The sequence below is a fragment of the Amblyomma maculatum genome, chromosome 8 (genome assembly GCF_055883805.1).
Source record: "Amblyomma maculatum isolate TAMU_Amacu chromosome 8, ASM5588380v1, whole genome shotgun sequence".
Classification (NCBI taxonomy): Eukaryota; Metazoa; Arthropoda; class Arachnida; order Ixodida; family Ixodidae; genus Amblyomma; species Amblyomma maculatum.
The window spans coordinates 15,203,462-15,224,445 of NC_139351.1; the positions used below are offsets into that span (position 1 = coordinate 15,203,462).

At 44.8% G+C, this 20,984-nt stretch overlaps 1 protein-coding gene across 1 annotated transcript in view; it reads right to left on the reverse strand.

Moving 5' to 3' along the window:
• Window positions 1-1,783: 1,783 nt before the first annotated feature.
• Window positions 1,784-20,984, reverse strand: part of LOC146180596 (solute carrier family 4 member 11-like) — a 117,772-nt gene continuing 98,571 nt past the window's right edge. The window contains exons 10-14 of the mRNA XM_084576088.1: window positions 19,057-19,189; window positions 13,145-13,533; window positions 11,426-11,917; window positions 5,807-6,020; window positions 1,784-3,162 (exon numbers count right to left, since the gene is read on the reverse strand). Coding sequence (XP_084432214.1) covers window positions 3,096-3,162; window positions 5,807-6,020; window positions 11,426-11,917; window positions 13,145-13,533; window positions 19,057-19,189 — 1,295 coding nt within the window. The 3' untranslated portion in view covers window positions 1,784-3,095. The remainder of the gene's footprint in view (window positions 3,163-5,806; window positions 6,021-11,425; window positions 11,918-13,144; window positions 13,534-19,056; window positions 19,190-20,984) is intronic.

The window sequence follows — 20,984 nt, forward strand, 5'->3', positions numbered from 1 at the left end:
GGAGCTTTAACCTTTAAGCGCACCAGAAAAATGCGTTGTTCGCTTGTGGTCGCAGTACTGCAGTGCCTCCTTCGCAGGAACTGTAACAGTCGCTTGTGTGCAGTGGAGCTGTGTTTTTGTGACATCGGACGTTCTGAATTGAAGTGGGTGAACATGTGTTGCGAACTGTGTTTATTAAAACCATTGAAACTTTGTCTAGGTTCTTTTTGTTGCGTACGTGAGCTTTCTTTCAACAGCATAGAAGATATGTGTGCCATAATAGCGCCCGAAGCAGCAGCTTTCTCTTCCCGAAAATTTTCCTAAGAAACCGCAACAAGCGTAACGTTGGAAGAACCTGGACTGGGCCATTAAGATGTTGTCCACAGTAGGTTGCATTTTCAACGATCGATTCAATAGTGAATGACCAGCATGTGAATAGCGAAGGCAAAAGGAAAAAAAAAATAGTAATCCCTACTTCGGCCGGACATATGTGTTTCTAGGCGCAACATTAGAATCCACATCATTGCAATGTTTTCAGTTAATTAGTCCAGATGTATGCTCAACAAGAAGACAGATTAAATGACAGCCACAAGGAATGCCTTAAGCTTTCTGAACGTATACAGAGCTCATTTGAACGCTTTTTCCCTTTTTTTATTTACGTTATCCCTGTGTTTGCGACTAAACACGTTCGCAGCATCAGATTTTTTCATACGAAAGTGATTGAAGAGTATGACTCCATAGCAAATATCACCCGAAGATGTATAGCCGAGTTTTCATATCTCTATGAGCCAAAAAAATGCGTGCAGGTCCCATAAAACGTTTTATACTACTTTGCAAAAAGCATCATTGAGTATTTTTTTTTTGCTCATCAAAAGATTACACTTTTTGGGAATACTTTTATTTTCTGACTTGCTCCAGTCTCTTTCAACCAATCTTTCTGATGGCAATGTTACTCTTTTCGTCGGACATCTTGTTCTCTGTTGAGTGTACTTCACGTGTGCGAAGCAATTGTTTCGACCACTATACTTCTCTAAAACGCTCACGTGAGCCAACTAAGTATGCCTGGAAGCCGTATCCCGTCCCTTCTAGGTTCCACTTCGCTTGTTACTTTGCAAGACGTTCTTCGGTACTTGTGCCCCTTTTCTTACCAGCTGTGAATAAGAAGGCGCTCTGGATATTCCACCAGAAAGGTCCACACTTCTTAATAAGAAAAGATAAAGGGAACAATTTGAAACACGGCACAAGATATTCACGAGTCACTCGGAAATCCCACCTTCTGGCTCTTGCTTTCTCCAGTCTTGGATATGAAAGTGAGCTGCATCAATCCGACGGCTTCACATACTCGCACTTTGAGGAGTGGAGAAACGTGGTATTGAGAACTTCTGTACGCTTTACCCAAAACCAGCTATACAAGTAGGCTGTGACGTACAGAATATCGAAATGTGTTTACTGCCCTGCTGTATTTCGGCAGCTTTGCAACATTAACATTCGCTCATGTTGGCACTTCCTTACACCATTACAGAAATGTGAACACCTGCCTCATAGGTTTGAAGATTTGTATTAACATATAAATCAACTATCAGTGAATCAGTAGGCAACTGAACAATTTTGTAGCGAGAGCTACATTGGCCACAGTTTATTCATTTCGCCTGCCTGTCCGTGCCTGTCCGAAGAGCGAAGAAAGAATTCGTGGGAGGCGGTAGCTGGCAGCTGACATGGCCGAGCTCAGACTGGAAGTAGGGTTTTGTGATATTGCATTTGGCAGGAGCTGCCAACTCGGACCTCTCCTTTCATATGAGAGGGTGATATCACGGTCAGCCTGTCAGGAACATTGCATTCACGTTATTTCTAGGCCCCACAGGCACGTTCATACGGCTCGGTTAAAGCGGGGCTTTATATGTTGGCTGGTAGCTTACGCTATTGTGTCATCACGAAGGTGGGAGTGAAAGCAGGGAGAAAGAAGTGCTGTAGAAGGGTTTCGGACCACCGCGGGATAGAGGCTTCCGCCACATCGCACTTAAGTGGTCAAAAGTGCCCCCTATGGCATAAAGCTGGAACCATAGAGTGAATTATATGCAAAAGCGATGTCTTTATTTTCAAGCGTAGCTGTGCAGATAGCTCTCCGCAAGCTAAACCACAGCTAGTTGTTTTGTTGCAAAATTTTAGTGACAGTTTGCCTGCGAGGAGCTTTCATTGCTGGACTTTAAATGAGGCGGTTACTTCCACAGATCCCGTCGATTTTTGCTTCTCAACGAACAAGGGTCACTCAGCCACTCTTCACGGAAGGCGCGGTTGGGATAAATGATGGCAGATAAGATGGCGACGATTGCTTGCTGTGCCACCCATTGCTGGAAAGGCTATGGTGGCCTTTATACAGCGGACACAGGGTGGACTGCATGACGCTTTTAATGGCTACGAAGTACCACTGGGCATGGACACTTTACACGCTCTAGCTCATGTATAACCGTGTCGAGTAATTATTACACTTCTACATAACTTGCTGCTAAGACAGGCTTGACAAATTATGATTTATAGAACAAAGAAACAGGCCTGAAGCCACTCTGAAAGAGGGTTGCAGGCAGGAAGAACAAGAATTAAGTTTCTCAACCGTTCCTAATCTGTGTGCGCACAATAGACTAGGGAAACTTTTATAGTACAAGATCTTAAGTTCTTATGAAGGTGGTTAATAATTTTATATCGCGAAACGAGAACCTTACCGAGTTATTACGTTGGAACGGAATGGTTTGTGATTTGCCAGTTACCTTCAGCGGTTAATAATTTTATATCGCGAAACGAGAACCTTACCGAGATATTACATTGAAACGGAATGGTTTGTGATTTAGCAGTTACCTTCAGCCGACTTCAAAAAAATATTTTGCATTCTTTTTCTAAAACCAAGTCCCTTAATTGCGGCCGCAGTTTGTATTAAAAACTGCAGAGTGGTTGGAAGCGCCGAACGAGTTACGACCTACGCGGTGCACACGCAGCGAAAAGCTACAAGTCTTTGAGGCCCATCATCAAACGTGCTATTTTATGCCCGATAAACTAAGCGCAGCGGCAGCAAGCTTGACGTCCTTGGAACAGGTCGATTAACCGAAGTCACAGCGGGGTTCGTGCTATTGATGTTTCCCGTCCAGGGCAGCCAGGTACTTCGGATCCACAAATAAGGTGATGACTTTATGTCTGTAGAGAAATAAAGTGGTGATCAGTTAATTGTAAAAACAGTGACTTTATTAAACATAGCAAGATTTGATGAGCAGAATAATGACGCACTTTTTTCATTTGGCATGTGGGAAAAAATTTCTGCAGTGGCACTCTCAGAAATTGATCGCAGCTTTTTTTGAGTATTCGTAAATTAACGCGAAAATTGACATAAAATGCCACCAGGAACACTTTTTTGTGGTTATACAGTATCTGATAGCCGAATCGTTATTCATACATATAGCCAAAGGCTGGATTCTCCAAAAAATATTTCTACCAAGGGCCAGTGATGAGGCGCTGACAATATCTACCCGTCTGCATCCGGTGGTCGACCACGGGGCTCTCTGCACCGGAGCAAGTGTTTGAGCCGGAAGGCTTTGAGAGGACGCAAATCCATAAAAGGTATCCAGTGCCCACCTTACACACAAGAGTGTAACATCAAATGTTCAGGCCTAGATAGGATTCCATAAAAAGTCCTTTAGAGGTCTCCCTAAAAGCTCAGCATTTAAGCGGTGCTTCTAATCACCAACAGCCAACACTAGTAGCCTAATTATGCATTAAAGATCGAGTCGATTGAGAATATACATGCTATGGAGGTGGTCGTTGTTTTATGAGAAGTTTTTTTGCTGTAAATATTTACATAATTTCACCATGGATCCGAGGTAACGGAGATACATTGGTATCGGCATGTGAGGTTTATTGTTCGAAAGTGGCTCAGGATCTCTAGGACACCGCTGTAGAGCAGTTGTAATTGATTTCGGCACACTGGCAATCATTAACGCCCAGTGACGTCTGTTCTGCTTTTCATCCATTAAAACGAGCCACCGTGCCTGGGTTCATAGAGAAGCACACTGTCTCAAGAGTCGTGCCCCTAAGCCACCGTGGTGTCGGTGAGAGAGATAATTTCGGCCGCCTTTGTTCACTTTATCTTAACTGCTACCACACATCACAATAAAATTAACTTCGCCTACTCCCCCGAACACTCAAATATATTTGCCTTGCAGACTCATCCTATTACACGCATGTTATAAGGCAACAACGATTAAACATTTAACCAGTACTTTTCTTTAAGGTGCATCGCTTCATTCGCTCCTCTAGGTATAATTGAAAGGCGGCTTGCCTAATATGCTGATAATTATGTAGCGGTTCAGGTGTTTTGAGTAGCTCTGCTATTTGGTAGCGATTGGGATTTTGCCTAGCTAGGCTTCTCTTTACCAGGGGCTGGCTGGAAATGAGGCTGCCGACGCTGCCGCCCGCATGCTCTCTTTCCAGTAAATTTCCTCCTCCTCCCCTTCCGAACAGGACGCTGATCATAATCCGACTTATACATTCAAAGATAGCGTAAATTACCACAAAACTGGTCGCAAACCTTACCCCCGCCCATGTAAAGGTCTTTAAAAGCCGGCTGAGCGGCTCTTACTCTGACTCTATATATATACATTGCTGTGCCTGGCAGCTCCAAAACATATTCACCCTGCTTTCTGGCAGCTGCCCGCACTGTAGGGCGGTGTCTTCAAACATCTACTACATGGTGTGGGCGTGCCCCTCCAGTCCGGCTATACCCCCTCACCCCAACCCAACCCGGGAGCAAGGGGAGACGATCCTGCTAGGCTTTTGTGATCTTCAGATACAACGGGCCTTAATCCCGGGCTGCGGCAGACGCTACACAGGGATCCTGAAATAGGGACCTCTACCTAGTGGTTGCGAGGGCTGACCCCCTCAAGGTGAACTCGTGCGTAACAGAGGCGCTCTTCCAACACTTCACCAGCTAAACTGAACAGCAAGAATATAAAGAAATCGCGGTGCGAAAAGGGGGTGTTAAAGGTGCAGCTACTTTTGAGGCAAGGCTTGAGCATCCCCCGACTGAAACCACCAAACCGAGTATGCTATTGCTAAACCACGCAAAGCAATGATTAAAGGTCCCTTGCGTATATAAGTTCAGTTCAGTTCAGGCGTTCAGTCGTGTCCGACTCTTCGTGACCCTATGGACCATGTCACGCCACGCTTTCCGGTCTCTCACTATCTTCTTAACATCACATAGCTTCATCTGCAATGCCTCGAGAATGCCATCTAACCATCGCGTTCGCTGCCTACCCCTTCTCCGGCGACCCTCAACCTTTCCCAACGTATATAAGTTCAGGCCATGCTTAAACCATCAGCATTTTTCAGGACATATTCGATTTTTTGATAACTGATATCTAAACTAGGTAAGATTACTCGAAAACACTGCTGCTCATCCTCGTGCGCCTTAATATTTTGAACAGTCTAAAGTCCTTAAGGAGCAGGGAGCACCAGGCAGTCGTTAAATAAAGAGCATTAAGCACTTCTGATGTGTTCTCGAGCCATTTAAGACAGTAACAGACGCTAACCTTCTCGGGCGCACTTTACAACATTACCCGCTCTTTAATGCCCCATCCCGCAAAGCAGACAACTTTTGAAAAATGAAGTTTCTACAATATGAACGTTTCTACAGCAGGCCCACTCAACGTCTTGGCATTTGGTGCTATCAACCGTAATGTACCCTAGCCCATTTCGCTAAATATTTTACATCAGTTGGAATCGCTTTACGCGCGCTTTTTTTTTTTTCGAAGCGTTTGCAGATGCTGTGAAACCGTACTGAACTTACCTCAGCGGCAAGAGCAAAAGAATGATGACAGGAAACATCATCTGCACATAGGGCCACGGAGCAAACCCGAAAAAGCAGAGTACGCCCAGCTGCATCAATTGGCAAGACGTGAAGAGGTGAATCTTGCGTTGCGGGCAACGGCGGATGTAGTGGTTCGGGGGGTACGCAGCCTGCTCCATAAAGAGGAGCGTAACACGCTCGAACATCTGGTTGCCTGCGGTTTCGCAAAGCATCGCGTGGAGATGAAAATTGTCAAACAGTCTAAAACAGCGCATAAAAATTACAAGTAATGACAAACGTCTTCTGAGACATACAGAACGAAAAAGAGTATTGATAATGTGGAAACAATTGCTGCCTGCCTCGCTATACAGAAGAAAGGCGCATAATGTTCTAGGAAGTACTGCTGCATTACTGCCTGAAATGAATTATTGAATATACCTGGGATTCCTTAACATACACTAGTTTTACGCAGTACCTAGGCGCCTGCTGCTTAATTTGCAATTTCCTGCATTGAAGTGCCTCCACCGTAGCCGGCTCAGAATTGGAATCTGAGTTTCCCGGTTCTGTCCAGCGCCCGAACCCTTCAGCGACCGCGGTGATGGCGGCCTACGTCTTACAAAAGACATTTTAAGGATTATTACGGTAGTCCGAAATGTTAAATTTAAGCGTGTCTATTTAAGCGATTTATTGCGAAAGCAATACTACGCTAGGCAGAACCGTTCTTCACGCCGCTTGACCTTGAGCCGCCGCCGCACTTAACAGATGGCGCGCCGTCGCCATGGCAACTCCGTTGCCGTGGCAACGCGATGACGTTCACTCACTCCTCTCTCGCCATTGCGCTCGCTCCGCGTGCTTGTTCCTGGCCCTAGGCGGCTGGAACTGGTAGGTCCCCGCTGTTTGAAGCGGAAGGTAGCCTGCTAGCGGAGGTTTACCTATTGTAGGCTGTCATTGCACTCGCCACCGCTTCGTTGGCGGACGACGGCCGTTGTGACGCGCGTCTCTCTCCTTTTTCTTCCTTCTCTATTTTCTCCTTTGTCCGCGCGAGGCAGCGGAGGTGGCTCAGCTACAGAGCCAGTAGCAGGCCTGTACATTTTCTTTTCCTTCTAACAGTCGCTACAACAACGGTTGCGCGGGGTGGAAGCGGGGGATGTATGCTCCGTGGGCAGAAGAGAGGTGACGCTTCGCGGATATAAGTGCGCTTCGCCTCGGTGGAATCAGCCTGCCATGACATTTCAATTTACGTTATCTCAATGCCACGGGCTAGAACTACCAACTCGGGTCGCTCCTTTCATATGGGAGGGTGATATTAGAAGAAGTGGTGTGATGTTTAGAAGTGGAGAAGGAAGAGGATTTTGGTGTTCAATTAATAAGTTATCAGTGCAGCATTGTCCTTGTTTATATATGTGTGTGCGCGTGTGGTTGTGTGCCTCTCCTATTTGTCGTCCCCTACTCTGCTGCGTCCCCTTCATGGATCACTGCCTTGTCGTGGCGGAGGGGCTTGCGAAACTCGATGAAGTCGTGAGCTCTGCTGTGTAGGGCCACCCAAGATAGACAGGTCACGGCAGAGAGTTCTGACAAAATGTGATTCACTGGAGAAGGTAATGGCAACCCACTCCAGTATTTCCTGCCAAGAAAACCCTATGGCCAGTCACAATACCATTATCGATATGGCGCCGGAAGATGAGCCCCCCAGGTTGGAAGGCGTCCCACATGTTACTGGGGATGAACAAAGGGCGATTCCTAGTAGCTCCAGGACGAATGAAGCGGCTGGGCTAAAGCCAAAAGGACGCTCAGTTGTGGATGTGTCGGGAAGCGACCGGAAAGTCCGATGTTGCAAGGAGATATATCACATAGCAACATGGAATGTAAGATCTATGGCGCAAGGTAAACTGGATATCGTCAAGCGAGAAATGGACAGATTGAACATTGATATCTTGGGTATCAGCGAGCTCAAGTGGACCGGAATGGGAGAATTTAACTCCGGCGACCATTATGTCTTTTATTGTGGGCACGAATCCAAGAGAAGGAATGGGGTCGCTCTCATAGTAAACAGAAGAATGGGCAAAGCAGTGCTAGGGTACAACCCCAAAAACGACCGAATGCTTTCACTTCGGATCCAAGGTCACCCTTTCAACATAACAGTTATCCAAGTCTATGCACCGACCACTGCTGCTGAAGAAGCTGACGTTGAGAGATTTTATGCGGACCTACAATGCCTTTTAGACCGCACCCCATCATCAGACGTCGTTTTTCTCATAGGAGACTGGAATGCTAAGGTCGGGAGTGAAGAAATATCCGGAATTACAGGCAAGTTCGGTCTTGGTGAGCCAAATGAAGCTGGGCAGAGGCTAGTAGAGTTCTGTCAAGAAAACAACCTGACCATAGCGAATACTCATTTTCAACAGCACAAGAGGCGCCTGTACACATGGATTTCACCGGACGGTCTGTACAGGAATCAGATCGATTATATTATTTGCCGGCAGAGATGGAGAAGCGCTATACAAGCAGTAAAAACAAGGCCTGGGGCCGATTGTGGCACCGATCATCAGCTTCTTGTTGCCAAAATTAAGCTTCGATTGAGGAAAACGCAGAAAAATAGAAGGCCTTTCAGGTATGATCTGGATCAGATTCCATTAGAATATGCTGTGGAAGTGAGGAATCGATTTCAAGAATTAGATCTAGAAGACAAAGAGCCCGAAGAGATGTGGAATGATGTTCGTGATATAATACAAGAAGTTGCTACTAAGGTAGTTCCAAAGCAAAAGAAATGCAAAAAAGCAAACTGGTTATCTGAAGAGGCTTTGCAAATAGCTGAGGAAAGGAGGATGGCAAAAGGTATGGGGGAAAGAGAAAGATACAAGGCTCTCAATGCGGATTTTCAGAAAATAGCAAGGAGAGATAAGAATGCCTTCCTGAACATACAGTGTCAAGCAGTTGAGGACAACAGCCAATTAAGGAACACAAGAGCTCTGTATAAGACAATCAAAGATATCAAAGGAAGCTTCTGTGCTAAGCTGGGCGTGATAAAGGACAAACGAGGCAAGGACCTCACTGAAGCCTCAGAGATAAAGAAGAGGTGGCAGGAATACACAGAAGAACTGTACAAGAAGGACCCGGATGTGCAAACCCAACATAGGACGGTTGTGATTACTGATCTCGAGCCGGGCATCCTGAAGAGTGAAGTTGAATGGGCCTTAGCCAGCCTTGCTAAGAACAAAGCTAGCGGAATTGATGGTATTCCAGCTGAGTTGCTTCAAAACCTCAACCACGACGCTGTTAACACACTGCATACATTATGTCAAAAGATTTGGGCAACCCTGCAGTGGCCACAGGATTGGAGGAGGTCAGTTTACATCCCCATTCCAAAGAAAGGCAGTGCCAAAGATTGTTCCAACTACCGCACGATCGCGCTTATTTCGCATGCTAGCAAGGTGATGTTAAAAATCCTGCAAGGTAGGCTGCAGCAGTATGTGGATCGGGAGCTTCCGGACGTGCAAGCTGGGTTTCGCAAGGGCAGAGGAACTAGAGACCAAATTGCCAACCTTCGCTGGATCATGGAAAAAGCAAGAGAGTTCCAGAAACCCATTTACTTCTGCTTTATTGATTATGCGAAAGCGTTTGACTGCGTAGATCACAGCAGATTGTGGCAAGCTCTCCAAGAGATGGGAGTTCCAATTCACCTCATCTGTCTCCTCAGGAACCTTTATGAAGGGCAAGAGGCCACAGTCAGAACTGGGCATGGTCTTACTGATTGGTTTCCGATTGAGAAAGGGGTGAGGCAAGGCTGCATACTGTCGCCCTGCCTATTTAACCTATATGCAGAGTGCATCATGAGGAAGGCCGGTCTGGACGAGTCTTCAGCTGGAGTGAAGATTGCTGGAAAACGTATCAACAACCTTAGATATGCGGATGATACCACTTTAATGGCAGAAAGTGAAGTGGAACTCAAGAGACTTCTGATGCGTGTACAAGAAGAGAGTGAGAAGTTTGGGCTTAAACTGAACATTAAAAAGACGAAGATCATGGCGTCTTGCCCTATCAAGTCCTGGAGCATCAATGGACAAGAAGTGGAAGCTGTGACAGATTTTCTGTTCTTGGGCGCCAAGATTACCTCGGAAGGAGACTGCAGCCATGAAATTAGGAGACGCCTGCTTCTGGGAAAGAGAGCAATGGTTAGCCTTGACCGCCTAGTAAAGAGCAGAGACATTAGTCTGCCAACCAAGATCCGTATAACCCGTGCTATGGTCTTTCCAGTTGTGATGTATGGATGCGAGAGTTGGACTGTGAAAAAGGCTGACCGCCGAAGAATTGACGCGTTTGAATTGTGGTGCTGGCGAAGACTCTTAAGAGTTCCTTGGACTGCCAGAAGATCAAATCAGTCGATATTGTCGACCATAAACCCTGACTGCTCATTGGAGGGTCAAATTCTAAAGTTAAAGCTCAGCTACTTTGGTCATCTGATGAGAAGAGAGGAGTCGCTGGAGAAAGATTTGATGTTGGGAAAGGTTGAGGGTCACCGGGGAAGGGGTAGGCAGCGAACGCGATGGTTAGATGGCATTCTCGAGGCATTGCAGATGAAGCTATGTAATGTTAAGAAGATAGTGAGAGACCGGAAAGCGTGGCGTGACATGGTCCATAGGGTCACGAAGAGTCGGACACGACTGAACGCCTGAACTGACTCTGCTGCGTGGCGCATCATGTGATATTAAAATCAGCCTTCCAGAACCGTTTACATACCGTTACCCCTACGACACGCAGGTACGTCCATATGGCTTTGTTGAAGTGGGACTTCAAATGTGGGCTGGTATATCTTACACACTCGCGTCCTATGCTTAAAGGGTGAGCTTAAGCGTCCCCAATAATGTAGCTATTGGGGACGCTTAAGCTCACTTAAGCTCACTGATAGGGCGTGATAGGGGCATAATGCAGCATGCAAAAAAAAAGCTTCCGTCATTGCTTTCACAATTCAACTATCGTTAACTAGAGCTAAACCAAAACCAATTTTTTGCGACATATTCAGGCGACGAATTTGAAAGAGCTTGTGTGTATGCATGTGCTGTTACACAACACTATTTGTTACACCAGCCAAAGATAATTTTTCGTAAGTATAGAAGAGCGACGAGAAGCGGCGCATAGCTCATGGCTCTTCTTTCTCTTCTGAGAATTTCTATTTAGTTCGTGACATGGTTACACCGGCAGCAGTACCAACGGCAACGCGCACCGCTCAACAGGTTCCTAAGAGCTGCGCTCTAAGCTATTGCGAAGATTACGTGCACGGAAGTTTATGGATAACGCCACAAGAAAAATGATTGCAGTGTTTCAAATACAAGATGCACCAGATATGTACCTCTGCCTTATGTTTAGTTCACAGCAGCGAAACGAGCTGTTTTACCGCATTATTGACAAGCAGGTCAGTGAGCCGTAGAGGTGGCCTTGTCCCTGGTGGCTAGGACATATTCTTCGTTGCTATTACGCTTGTTCTGGAAACCAGTTAGTAGATTTTGTGTAAACAGGGTCTAGCTGCAAAGCTCGTTTTGATTGCGCATTTTCAATCGCCAATGAGTGCATTTGGGCACTGCTGTTTGCAAGCTCATTTACAAGCCCTTGATTTAAAGATACCTATTAGTGATGTGACGGCCATGTAGAGGAACAACCCGTTCAGGACAGCGGTGGGAATGTACGATAACGGGTAGGGCAGCATGAGTAGCGACAGTCCGATGAGCACATGCGACAGGATGCCCGTCAGGCGCGTCTCTCGGGAGCGCACCACGACCTCGTGGACGTGTCCCTGGTCGACACGCTCCTCCAAGTCAGCTAGGCAACGAGCGTGCAGGGGTGAGTGCGGAAGTACTCCATGCATCCACGGCAGCCCGAACAGAGACAACCCGGCGTTCAGCAGGCCAACGACTAGCAGGTCCAGATGGTAGGCGGTGCCCTTCTTCAGCTTGTTGCTGGGGTTGTTGACCATGGCTGCTGAGATGTTCTGGTCCATAAAGAACAGCAAGGACAGGGCGAATCCAAGGCCCAGTGCACCCAGGATTCCGTAAACTGGAAGGGTTTCAACTCGGGCTCGCTCCAAGGAGAAGCCGTCCGAGTACTGGAACTGTTCGCCTGAAAAAAAAAAAGAAGATAAAACAAGTATTTGCTGAGATCACATGACATATGCAACCCCTCCGAATCATCATCTGCTGGTTGGTTGGTATATGGGGTTTAACATCTGAAAGCGACTCAGGCTTATAGAGACGCCGTAGGGGATGGCTGTGGAAATATCTACCACCTAGGTTTTTTTTTTAATTTGAATTGACATCACACAACACGGGCACCTTTGCATTTTGCATCTAGTATTGTCAGTTATGTGCAATAAGTATCGGAAACCATTTCGGCACGTTAGACTAGGCTGCCATATCTGCCACCAGAAAGTGTAGTTGTCGAACAAACGACGTTACGAGAATTTGCGCTTAAGTCAATTCCGGAATAAAAATTCGTTCTACAAAGTCTTTATATACCAAAAGTATACCTTGAATATAAGTTCTTTTTTTTTCTCGCGCCTTCCTGAAAAAATAGCATAAAGCTGCACAACATGTTTTTCATGTAGTATGATATTATACCTAGGTGCAGAAGAGCGATTCTGAACATTACATTATTTTAGTACCGTCAGCTATCGTTTCCTGACCAGCCGTGCATCAGCAGTGTCAGAATAAAGCTACTGAATATTTGCCCCTTCCCCTTCTTCGTGATGCTTTTGCGTTCTCTATTATACTAATTGATATATTCCTTTTAGCCTCAAGGCTATAAAATAATTTCAGTCAGAAGCGGCCAGAAAAAAATGAAAAGTCAACAATCTGAAACCGAGTACGTAAATGATGAGTCATATATACATGGTATTAGTATATAAAACCTAGCAGTGCTAACTTAGCCGAAGCCAAAACTTAGCGAAAATATATCGGTAACAGGTATAAATATTTATTTGCGAAGCTTTTTCCATTCTTTAAAAGTACGGGAACAAATGAGCGTAAGAAAGAATGTTTTGTATAGAGATGGCTAATTTATGGGGATGATCGATGCGGCGTGATTGTTCATAAATCAGATACCAGACAACTGCTGTATGTTTTTCGCAGCTACAATAACGTAAAAACGTTCTGCTCTTCCAAATGTGTACACCGATTCTAACAATCGCGCTTCGTTGAGCTTCCAACCTTATTCTTGCATCTCTGACCTAGTAATGGGTTGAGCTGGCGATTCAAGAACAATCCTCAACACATTTGGAACTGTTGAGCATTATTTATCGTATACAATGCACTTGATATAACGTGAGGCGGCTTCTGCAATTTCTCTTACTTTGGATGTCCGAGAACACGAAGGAGCCGATGAAGCTGAACACCACTACTGCCACGGGCAGCGCGTAGTCGGCCAGCAAGTCTCGCAGATAAGGCAACAAGTATGGAGTCTTGTTGAAGTTGTAGAGAAACACGCCAAACATCACAGTTCCGAACATGAGAAGCAGGAAAAGCATGCTCGCGTCTCGCTGACAGGGCACCAGCTCGAAGGCGATGCTTGCATCCGTGGTTACGTTGCCGGCTACTGGCCCAAGGTAGCTGGCAGCTGCCCTGCTTGGATCCGTACATTCTGGAGCCAGGTAGTGGCGCCGGAAGTCCTTGTACACGTCACGTCCGGCGTCCACGCAGAAAGCTATCGTAATGAACAGCGAGAAGATCTCTTCAGTAGACCTGCGAACGAGGTTTGTAATCAGCTTACCATCTCCAGCAGCGTATACGTCATAGTGTCACGTAGGAGTGACAAGGTCGATGACACAAATGAAGAGTCTGTGGACTGAAGAAACTCTTTATTGGGCTTAATTGCGCCCGCAAAAAAACTAAGCGATTCGGCGGCGGCGATAGCAACAATCGTGCTCGGCGGTCGTCGAACAAAGAATGCCAGTCGCACACGTCAACGCTCAATTTAAAGTCGGCTCAGAACCATCTAGGTCACGTCGCAAACTGTTACTAGCGCAACCTGGAACATTGTAGAAACATGCGCGAGAGGCTGCAATCTTCTAGACAGATCCCGGCGCATCATGCGCGACAAAGAAATCGATAAAGGTGCGTCTCGCGACATCGAGCATTAACAAATAAAGAATACAGAATTGATATGCGTGCCAGAATCAAAGTGACAAGGCAGCATCCGGCGGCTGCTAAAAAACAGAACAGTTTTGAAGGTTTCGCGACAATAAGCGAAATATTCTATCTGAACGAATGAATTACCTCAAGAATAATAAAGCAACAGTACCTTCTTCTTAGCCTCCACTGTCTTTCCTTTCAATCACGGTAGCGTTTGAACGAATTGATTTACTATGTTTACCGTGAAAGCTAAAAAAAAAAAAAAGTTTTGTTGAAAACAAAAAGACGAGGACTAAGGCAAAGGACAGACGAACGAGCCCTCACAGACACGCGAGTGCTCTTGCTTCTTCTTCTTGTCCTCCCTCGTTATCATGGCACATACCCAAATTGGGGAAATGGCTCGTACGAGTAGCTTTTGTCAAGTTAAAATTCCTTCAGCTCGCATAGTGGTTTGACTCGTGAAATCCAGTATGAGCCTGCCGTATGAGCCTGCCGGCTTCTGTATTAACAGTGTCATGTTTGTGGTAACCGCTCTGCTGTGAGCATTCTGTTTGTAGCGCGTTTTTGTTGGTTTTGTTTTGTGTTGGTGATGACCGGCAATAAAGAAAAAAAAAGTGGAGGATTGGCCAGAATTCGTTGTAGGTGGCATAATACAATTGATGATGTCGATTTGACTATATGATAGATAACCTAATAGTTAGGAGTTAGTGTTGCTGAAATAATTTGAAAACTTGAGGCGATAGTAATACAAAGCAATTAAAAAAGGAATAATATTGTCTTTCTCTTCGCACATTCACCATGAACATCCTTTCAATCGACAGCACTTATGTCGTGCACGTTGTGTGTTGCCCCGAGCACCGGGAGAACGAACGGTCGGCTTTTGCGCGTTTGTGTATGCCGTGCGTCCTGCAAAGCGTTGGCGGACTAAACACATTCCCGAAACCAGAGCAGCGAAGCGGCGGTGGGGACCGGAGGACCAGCGCCGGGAGGACGGCAAGGAGGAAACATTTATGGGCTCCCGCAGGGCGCACTGCCTGTGTCATCCGAGCTCGCCGCTGCACGCGGCTGCGAGCGGGGGCCTGCGACGGCCGCCGGCTTCTGGGAAGTGTTCTAACCTCCGAGTAGTTGGAAGCTTGGGACTACGTGAAGACAGCCGTGGACCTGACGAGGAGGAATCTCGAAGGGAGAGAGGAATCGGAGGGACCACGGTGGACGCAGGGACGAGAGAAGACGACAGAAGGGACTGAACTGGAGTGTCGTGCGAAGAGGCCGCGCTCCGAGTGATACGTACGATATGCGCGCAATTTGTAAATAAATTCATAATAATCAGGAAATGCCAAGTGTGGTCGAGCTTCGTCGGAGAATGTCAGAGGGACAGAGCAAGGGACCTGCCTACTACTTATGAGCCCTATATCCCAGTAGCCTTATCCAGCTCACCAGATTTTAATGTTCTTTTTTTTTTATTCACGGCTGCACTACTTGCGTTAGAGACGTATACTTTATTGTAGACTTTAATTGGAAGGCTATTTCCAACAGTTTTTATAAGGAAGACGCATATATCATTTCTACTTCGTTTACAGCCGTATAGCGCTTGCGCGTGCTGCTGATACAGACATGAATACGCCATAAAATAAGCCCCGTCACAAAACAGGTAACCCTGCGTACTGTAGCCTGACCGTACGGGTCAATACTTAATTGTAGCTTCAACCGTGTGCGATTTTTCCTTTGACACTATTCCCGAAAGATATGGCTGACAAAAGTGTGTGAGCACCTGAAAAGGGGAGAAAATGGTGGAATGTGGAAAATAGCTTCAGTGAGCTTTCCCGCGACAAATGCATGAGCTAGCTTACTTCAGTCAAGCTTGCAAAGAGCGTTTTCTTTCCAATGTTTCAGATGTGCGCGCGAATTTGGCTTGTACCCTAAAGTTGAATTGTAATAATTAGAAATTACTGAGATATACTGCGTATAGTTCTAAATATTTCCGCTACTTACAACATGCTATCCCAATCGTACCTATTTGGCGGACAGCGCTTCGCTTCTGGCGCATCATATAAGGCGTCTGATGACTACAGAGTGCTCTGCGTTTGAGATCGGATATTTGTTTCTGTCCGGACATACAAAAAAATACAAAAAACGCCTGCGAACACTTTTTTCGGTGTACATATAGCCACGTGGACCTGACTCACCGGCTGTTTTAAGCTCTAAAGGTGACTTCGTCGTAGGTGGTCCTTTTAATGTTACTGCTAGCGCTCAATACCCCGTTAGTCCAGATAATAGGATTTTAAAAAGGAATTTCACTGCTTGGATCATAACTTATACTAGAGAACTAAAAAAAGTACGGTTTCCATGGAGGAACGTTAGATCTAATGACATCTCACCTAAATAGCCGACAACAGTTCACTCAAAATAATGGCCACTCATTAGACATCAAACCAATTCTATCACGGGTGCCCCAAGGGAGTACTTTAGGGCCGCTCTCATTTAACATAGATATCAATGGCATCATCAACTTCGAGAGAATTGTAAAATTTATTACCTATGCCGACGACAAACCACTGCTCTTTTCAACTTTTACAACGGAAGAACTTGCAACTCAATGTAACGCTGCACTTCGAAACCTAGTATTATGGTCAAAGTATAACGGGCTATATATTAACGTCAGTAAAACAAAGGAAATTTTGTTTTCGCTCGAAATACAAGTTTATAATCACTGATCATAAAGTCATGCTGAACAACAGTAAAATAGAGATAATTAATGCATTCAAGATCCTCCTGGTGACGTTTTCAAAACGGCTGAGGTGGGATGAGCACATAAATTACATAGTGTCAAAACTTTCAAGTGTTGTAGGAATAGCCCACAGGAACAGACACTTTCTGCCACCAAAGGTGAAGCATGTTATTGAACTACTGTTGTTTGGTGTGGGATACCGCAACCTACACGAACGTAGAAAAAAATACAGATTTTACAGAAAAAATAGTAAGAACCAAAGAAAACTCTTCATACTATGAACCCTCTGCTCCACGTTTCCGCAAATACAGCATTATTAACATACAAAAATGTGTATGTACTGCTTGTACGTAACTTCTAAAAAAGAAACAAGAAACAGTACCTATTTCAGTTCTCGGCTAGCCTTTTTAACAGAAAACGTGTCGGTATATAAAACCCGCCAAACTGAAAATTGGAAAGCGCTTCCATGTAAGGCTACTTATGACGAGTAACCATGCAACGCAAACTTGCTGAAGTGTTAAACTATTGCATGATCTGTGACATTCAGTTGCACACTATATCTAAAGCCAATCTGCACGATGTTTTGTTAATCCTTGATCAACTCTCATCCTTCGGTGTTGTACTCCATCATTGTACCATTGTTGTATCCTTGCCGATTTTTACCAATTTGATGCAAACTGTTGTACCACTCTATTCTTTAATCGTTATGTCAAAAACCTCATATGTCTTCATTACGTGAGCTTCTTTCTTATTCTTTGTAGTTTTGAGCATAATGATTGCACACTGAGCTGCATGGCGAGCCTTCTACAAATCCCGTCTTTATTTTTAAGGGGAGGAGGCAGCTGGTAAAGCTGGCCTCTCAGCTTTTTCCCCCAAACTTCCCTCATCAGTTAAGATAAAAAATGAAGGCAATAATATTAAAATTTGCGATATCATAAAATGCGGCCACTTTTACAAAATTGGGCGTTTGAGAGCGCTGCTATCACTGCGAGCAAGCGCGTGCACACGTAGGATTGCCCATCTTAAAGTGCAAGCCTTTTTATTCTCATGAGTATGCATCCGTGCATGCGTCCGTCCCTCCGCAGAAATTGTTGAACTGAACCTGCAAATCAGATGACGTCTTTACCCACCAAAGAGTGACGTTCTGTTTAACCCTTAAAAAAGCCATCCTCCAATGGTAATCGAACTTCTACTCCTCCAATTACCAGAAAAGTGCCTTAAGAAACTTGGCCACGCTGAGCACATGAGAAACATATCTTAGATTTCCTTGGCTAGCGTCCCTGCCATCTCCTTGGCAATGGAGGGGCGCCACGACGACGCCTTCAACCCGGTATCCAGGAAGGCGCGTGGCGCGCGCCATCTGCCGCCAGCTACGAAGACCAAGCGCCGCAACGAGCACGCGCCATCGCCGCCTAGTGAAGCTGCTCACCTCGAATTTAGCACAGAAGAAGCACCGTGTGATTGGCGGTGTTCTAGCAAATAAGCGCGACTGTAGAATCAGCCCCAACGCTTTTCGCCTTATCGCCCTTAAGGGTTTTTATTTGTTAATTATTTTTCTGAGTGCTATATTTCCACTTGGAAAAGCTTCTCTTGAAAAAAATAGGTTAGAACTAAAACTGGACGTTTTCTTTGTGTGTGTGTGTGTGGGGGGGGGGTCACGCTAAAATTTTTTACCGCGATGCCTGCCGAAAACTTCGTTACTAAAAGTTAACTTTTATTTTATTTCATTAGTCGATTGAAATAAAAAATTACTCTCAGTAAAGACATGTAATTATCAACAATAATGGTTGCAGACATTTCCTCCTATCGTATTCTGTTATATTTCGAAACGGCAGCCAAACCCAGCTGGGATACCTAGTACAGTTCACACATTATTTTATAGTAATGCTTGACATAACCGCCGGGAAGGTCGTACTACTGCGTGTGGTTCACTGCCATGTTTACTATTATCAGTATGCCCAAATGCAGTCATTTGATCAATACTTTGGAACTAACCTTTCCTACAGGACGGGAACGTACAGTAGGTGATATATCTGCTATTCTTTATTATAACCGAGAAAACAAAACCCACTGGGTGCTTCCTTCACTTTCACCAAACTATATTGTTACTCCTTTGTACAAACACGAAAGCACGATTATGATCGAGCGTTGCCAACGTTTGCAACAAACTTGTAAAACGATTGATGAGGCTGGCTTTAAATGGTCCCCGCGATGCCATGAAGATCGGTTTCTTCGAAGCTGATTCCCTTAGATCGGCTACTACTTCACCCCCAACTTTCACGTGCCGCATCGACTGGCATGGAAATGAGTAGCCACTAGTATTTCAAATTTAAAATTATTTACTTAACGATTTATTCCGCGCCAGTATGGAACAACATTTAGGTCGACTCTGTAAAACCACTCACCTCGTACACCATTTCATAACCTTGCTGACGTCGAACACCACGTAAAGGAAGAGGAAGAAGCTGTTAAAGAGACCGACGCAGGCATACATGGCTGTGAAGTCGAAGCCGAAATCCTCGCAGATGTCGTAGATCACTGCGATGAAATAAATGGTGTCAAGACATATTGGTAAGTAGTGTAGATATGACATTCCCTTTATCGAACACATCCGCCATTACACAAAGAGCACGCACCACCAGGCATGCAAGCAGGCCAACGAATAAAATGTGTTGAAATATCACAAGAAAAATACCTTATGTGAGAGAGTAGCACACGACTGTTGGAAAACAAATTGCACAAAAATGTACTTCTAAGCAGCGCATACCGGTCATATGTACTTCAAAGCGACACATTACACTACCAGATTAACTGTTCTTAGAATTTTTGTGTTCGTTTTTGGCAGTGACAGCATATTTCTCCCGCGAAAGATTACACACCTTCTAGTGGGAAGTTACGGTCGAGTTCGAAACGCATCGTAAGAACAGTGTGTGTTTGTATATATATATATATATATATATATATATATATATATATATATATATATATATATATATATATATATATATATATGATGTCGTCACACAACTTTCCCGATTATCTATTTTATTCAAACAGTTTCGGACGGTGGACCGTCATTCTTCACCTTGAATTCTACCTTGACGGACAGTCCACCGTCCGAAACTGCTGGAATAAAATAGATAATCGGGAAAGTTGTGTGACATCCTGTTGAAATTACCTCTTGCCCATAAGTAACAAGCAAACCATATATATATATATATATATATATATATATATATATATATATATATAGAGAGAGAGAGAGAGTAGACACTTCTTAGAGACATTTATTTGTTGTCGACGTTTCGGTCGGAGTCCGAACTTTACCAAGACTGTGTGACATCGCTTGGGACTGCCTTTTTAAGCAGTCACAGCTACAAAGCAAACAAAACAATTAAATTGCCACGAGTAAGGACGGTTCTAAACAAATTAAAAAAAAAGAAAAAAGAAAAAGCGGCGGGAGAAAATGTGGAAGGAAGGCGGGGTTGAGGACTGGCGGACGCTCCAGACAAGAATAGATAAGAGAGAACAGACAAACGCAGGGCGGGGTGGCTTCCCCGGTCGCGTATTGCCAAACCATATCCCGTAGGAACACTCGAGCAGACGACGCTCGCAGCAAGTTAAACCGCGATTGTTGCTGAAAGGTGTGTGTGTGAACGCAACCTAAAAGTAACATACACTCACTGAAGGCAGAAATGAAGGTAATTACTTATTGTAACCGTTGTCATACCATCCCCTCGTAGCTGTGTTCACGGCTGGTTTTTCTGGTATTAAGGATCAAAAACGTCACATAACGCAACCGAAAGGGGAACACACAGCAGGATATTTATAAACAAGTTATTATAACGTTGCAATTAAAACAAATAATCAAGAAATCAGAAAAAAATAATGCGACACCGGGTATGAACAGATGTTCCAGTGGCATCAGTTATGAAAAGAGTAGTGTTAATTCATTGGGCCACGAAAACTTTTTTTTTTTTATTGCATGGAACTACGTTGAGCACTTTAACCAGGTAGTATTCTGCAACCTGTCAATACACAGTTACACCATCATCGAGCTCTCACTTTGATCACACATCAAACATCCGGGAGACATATACATGCATCAAGTAAATGTAACCAGGCAGGAGGTCGATCCTGCACAGCATATACCCCCCTCACAATAGCACGGCACCAGTGGCCTTTCAATACGCCCATAAGGAACCGTTGTTAAAGCCAATAAGTAAGGAAACGTTGCTAAAAGCTTTAGAAATAGTCATAACGAATAAGGTAATTCCGGACAGCTGGTGGTAGAGTAAAATGAATTTGATTTATAAAGTGAAAGGAGAAAGGA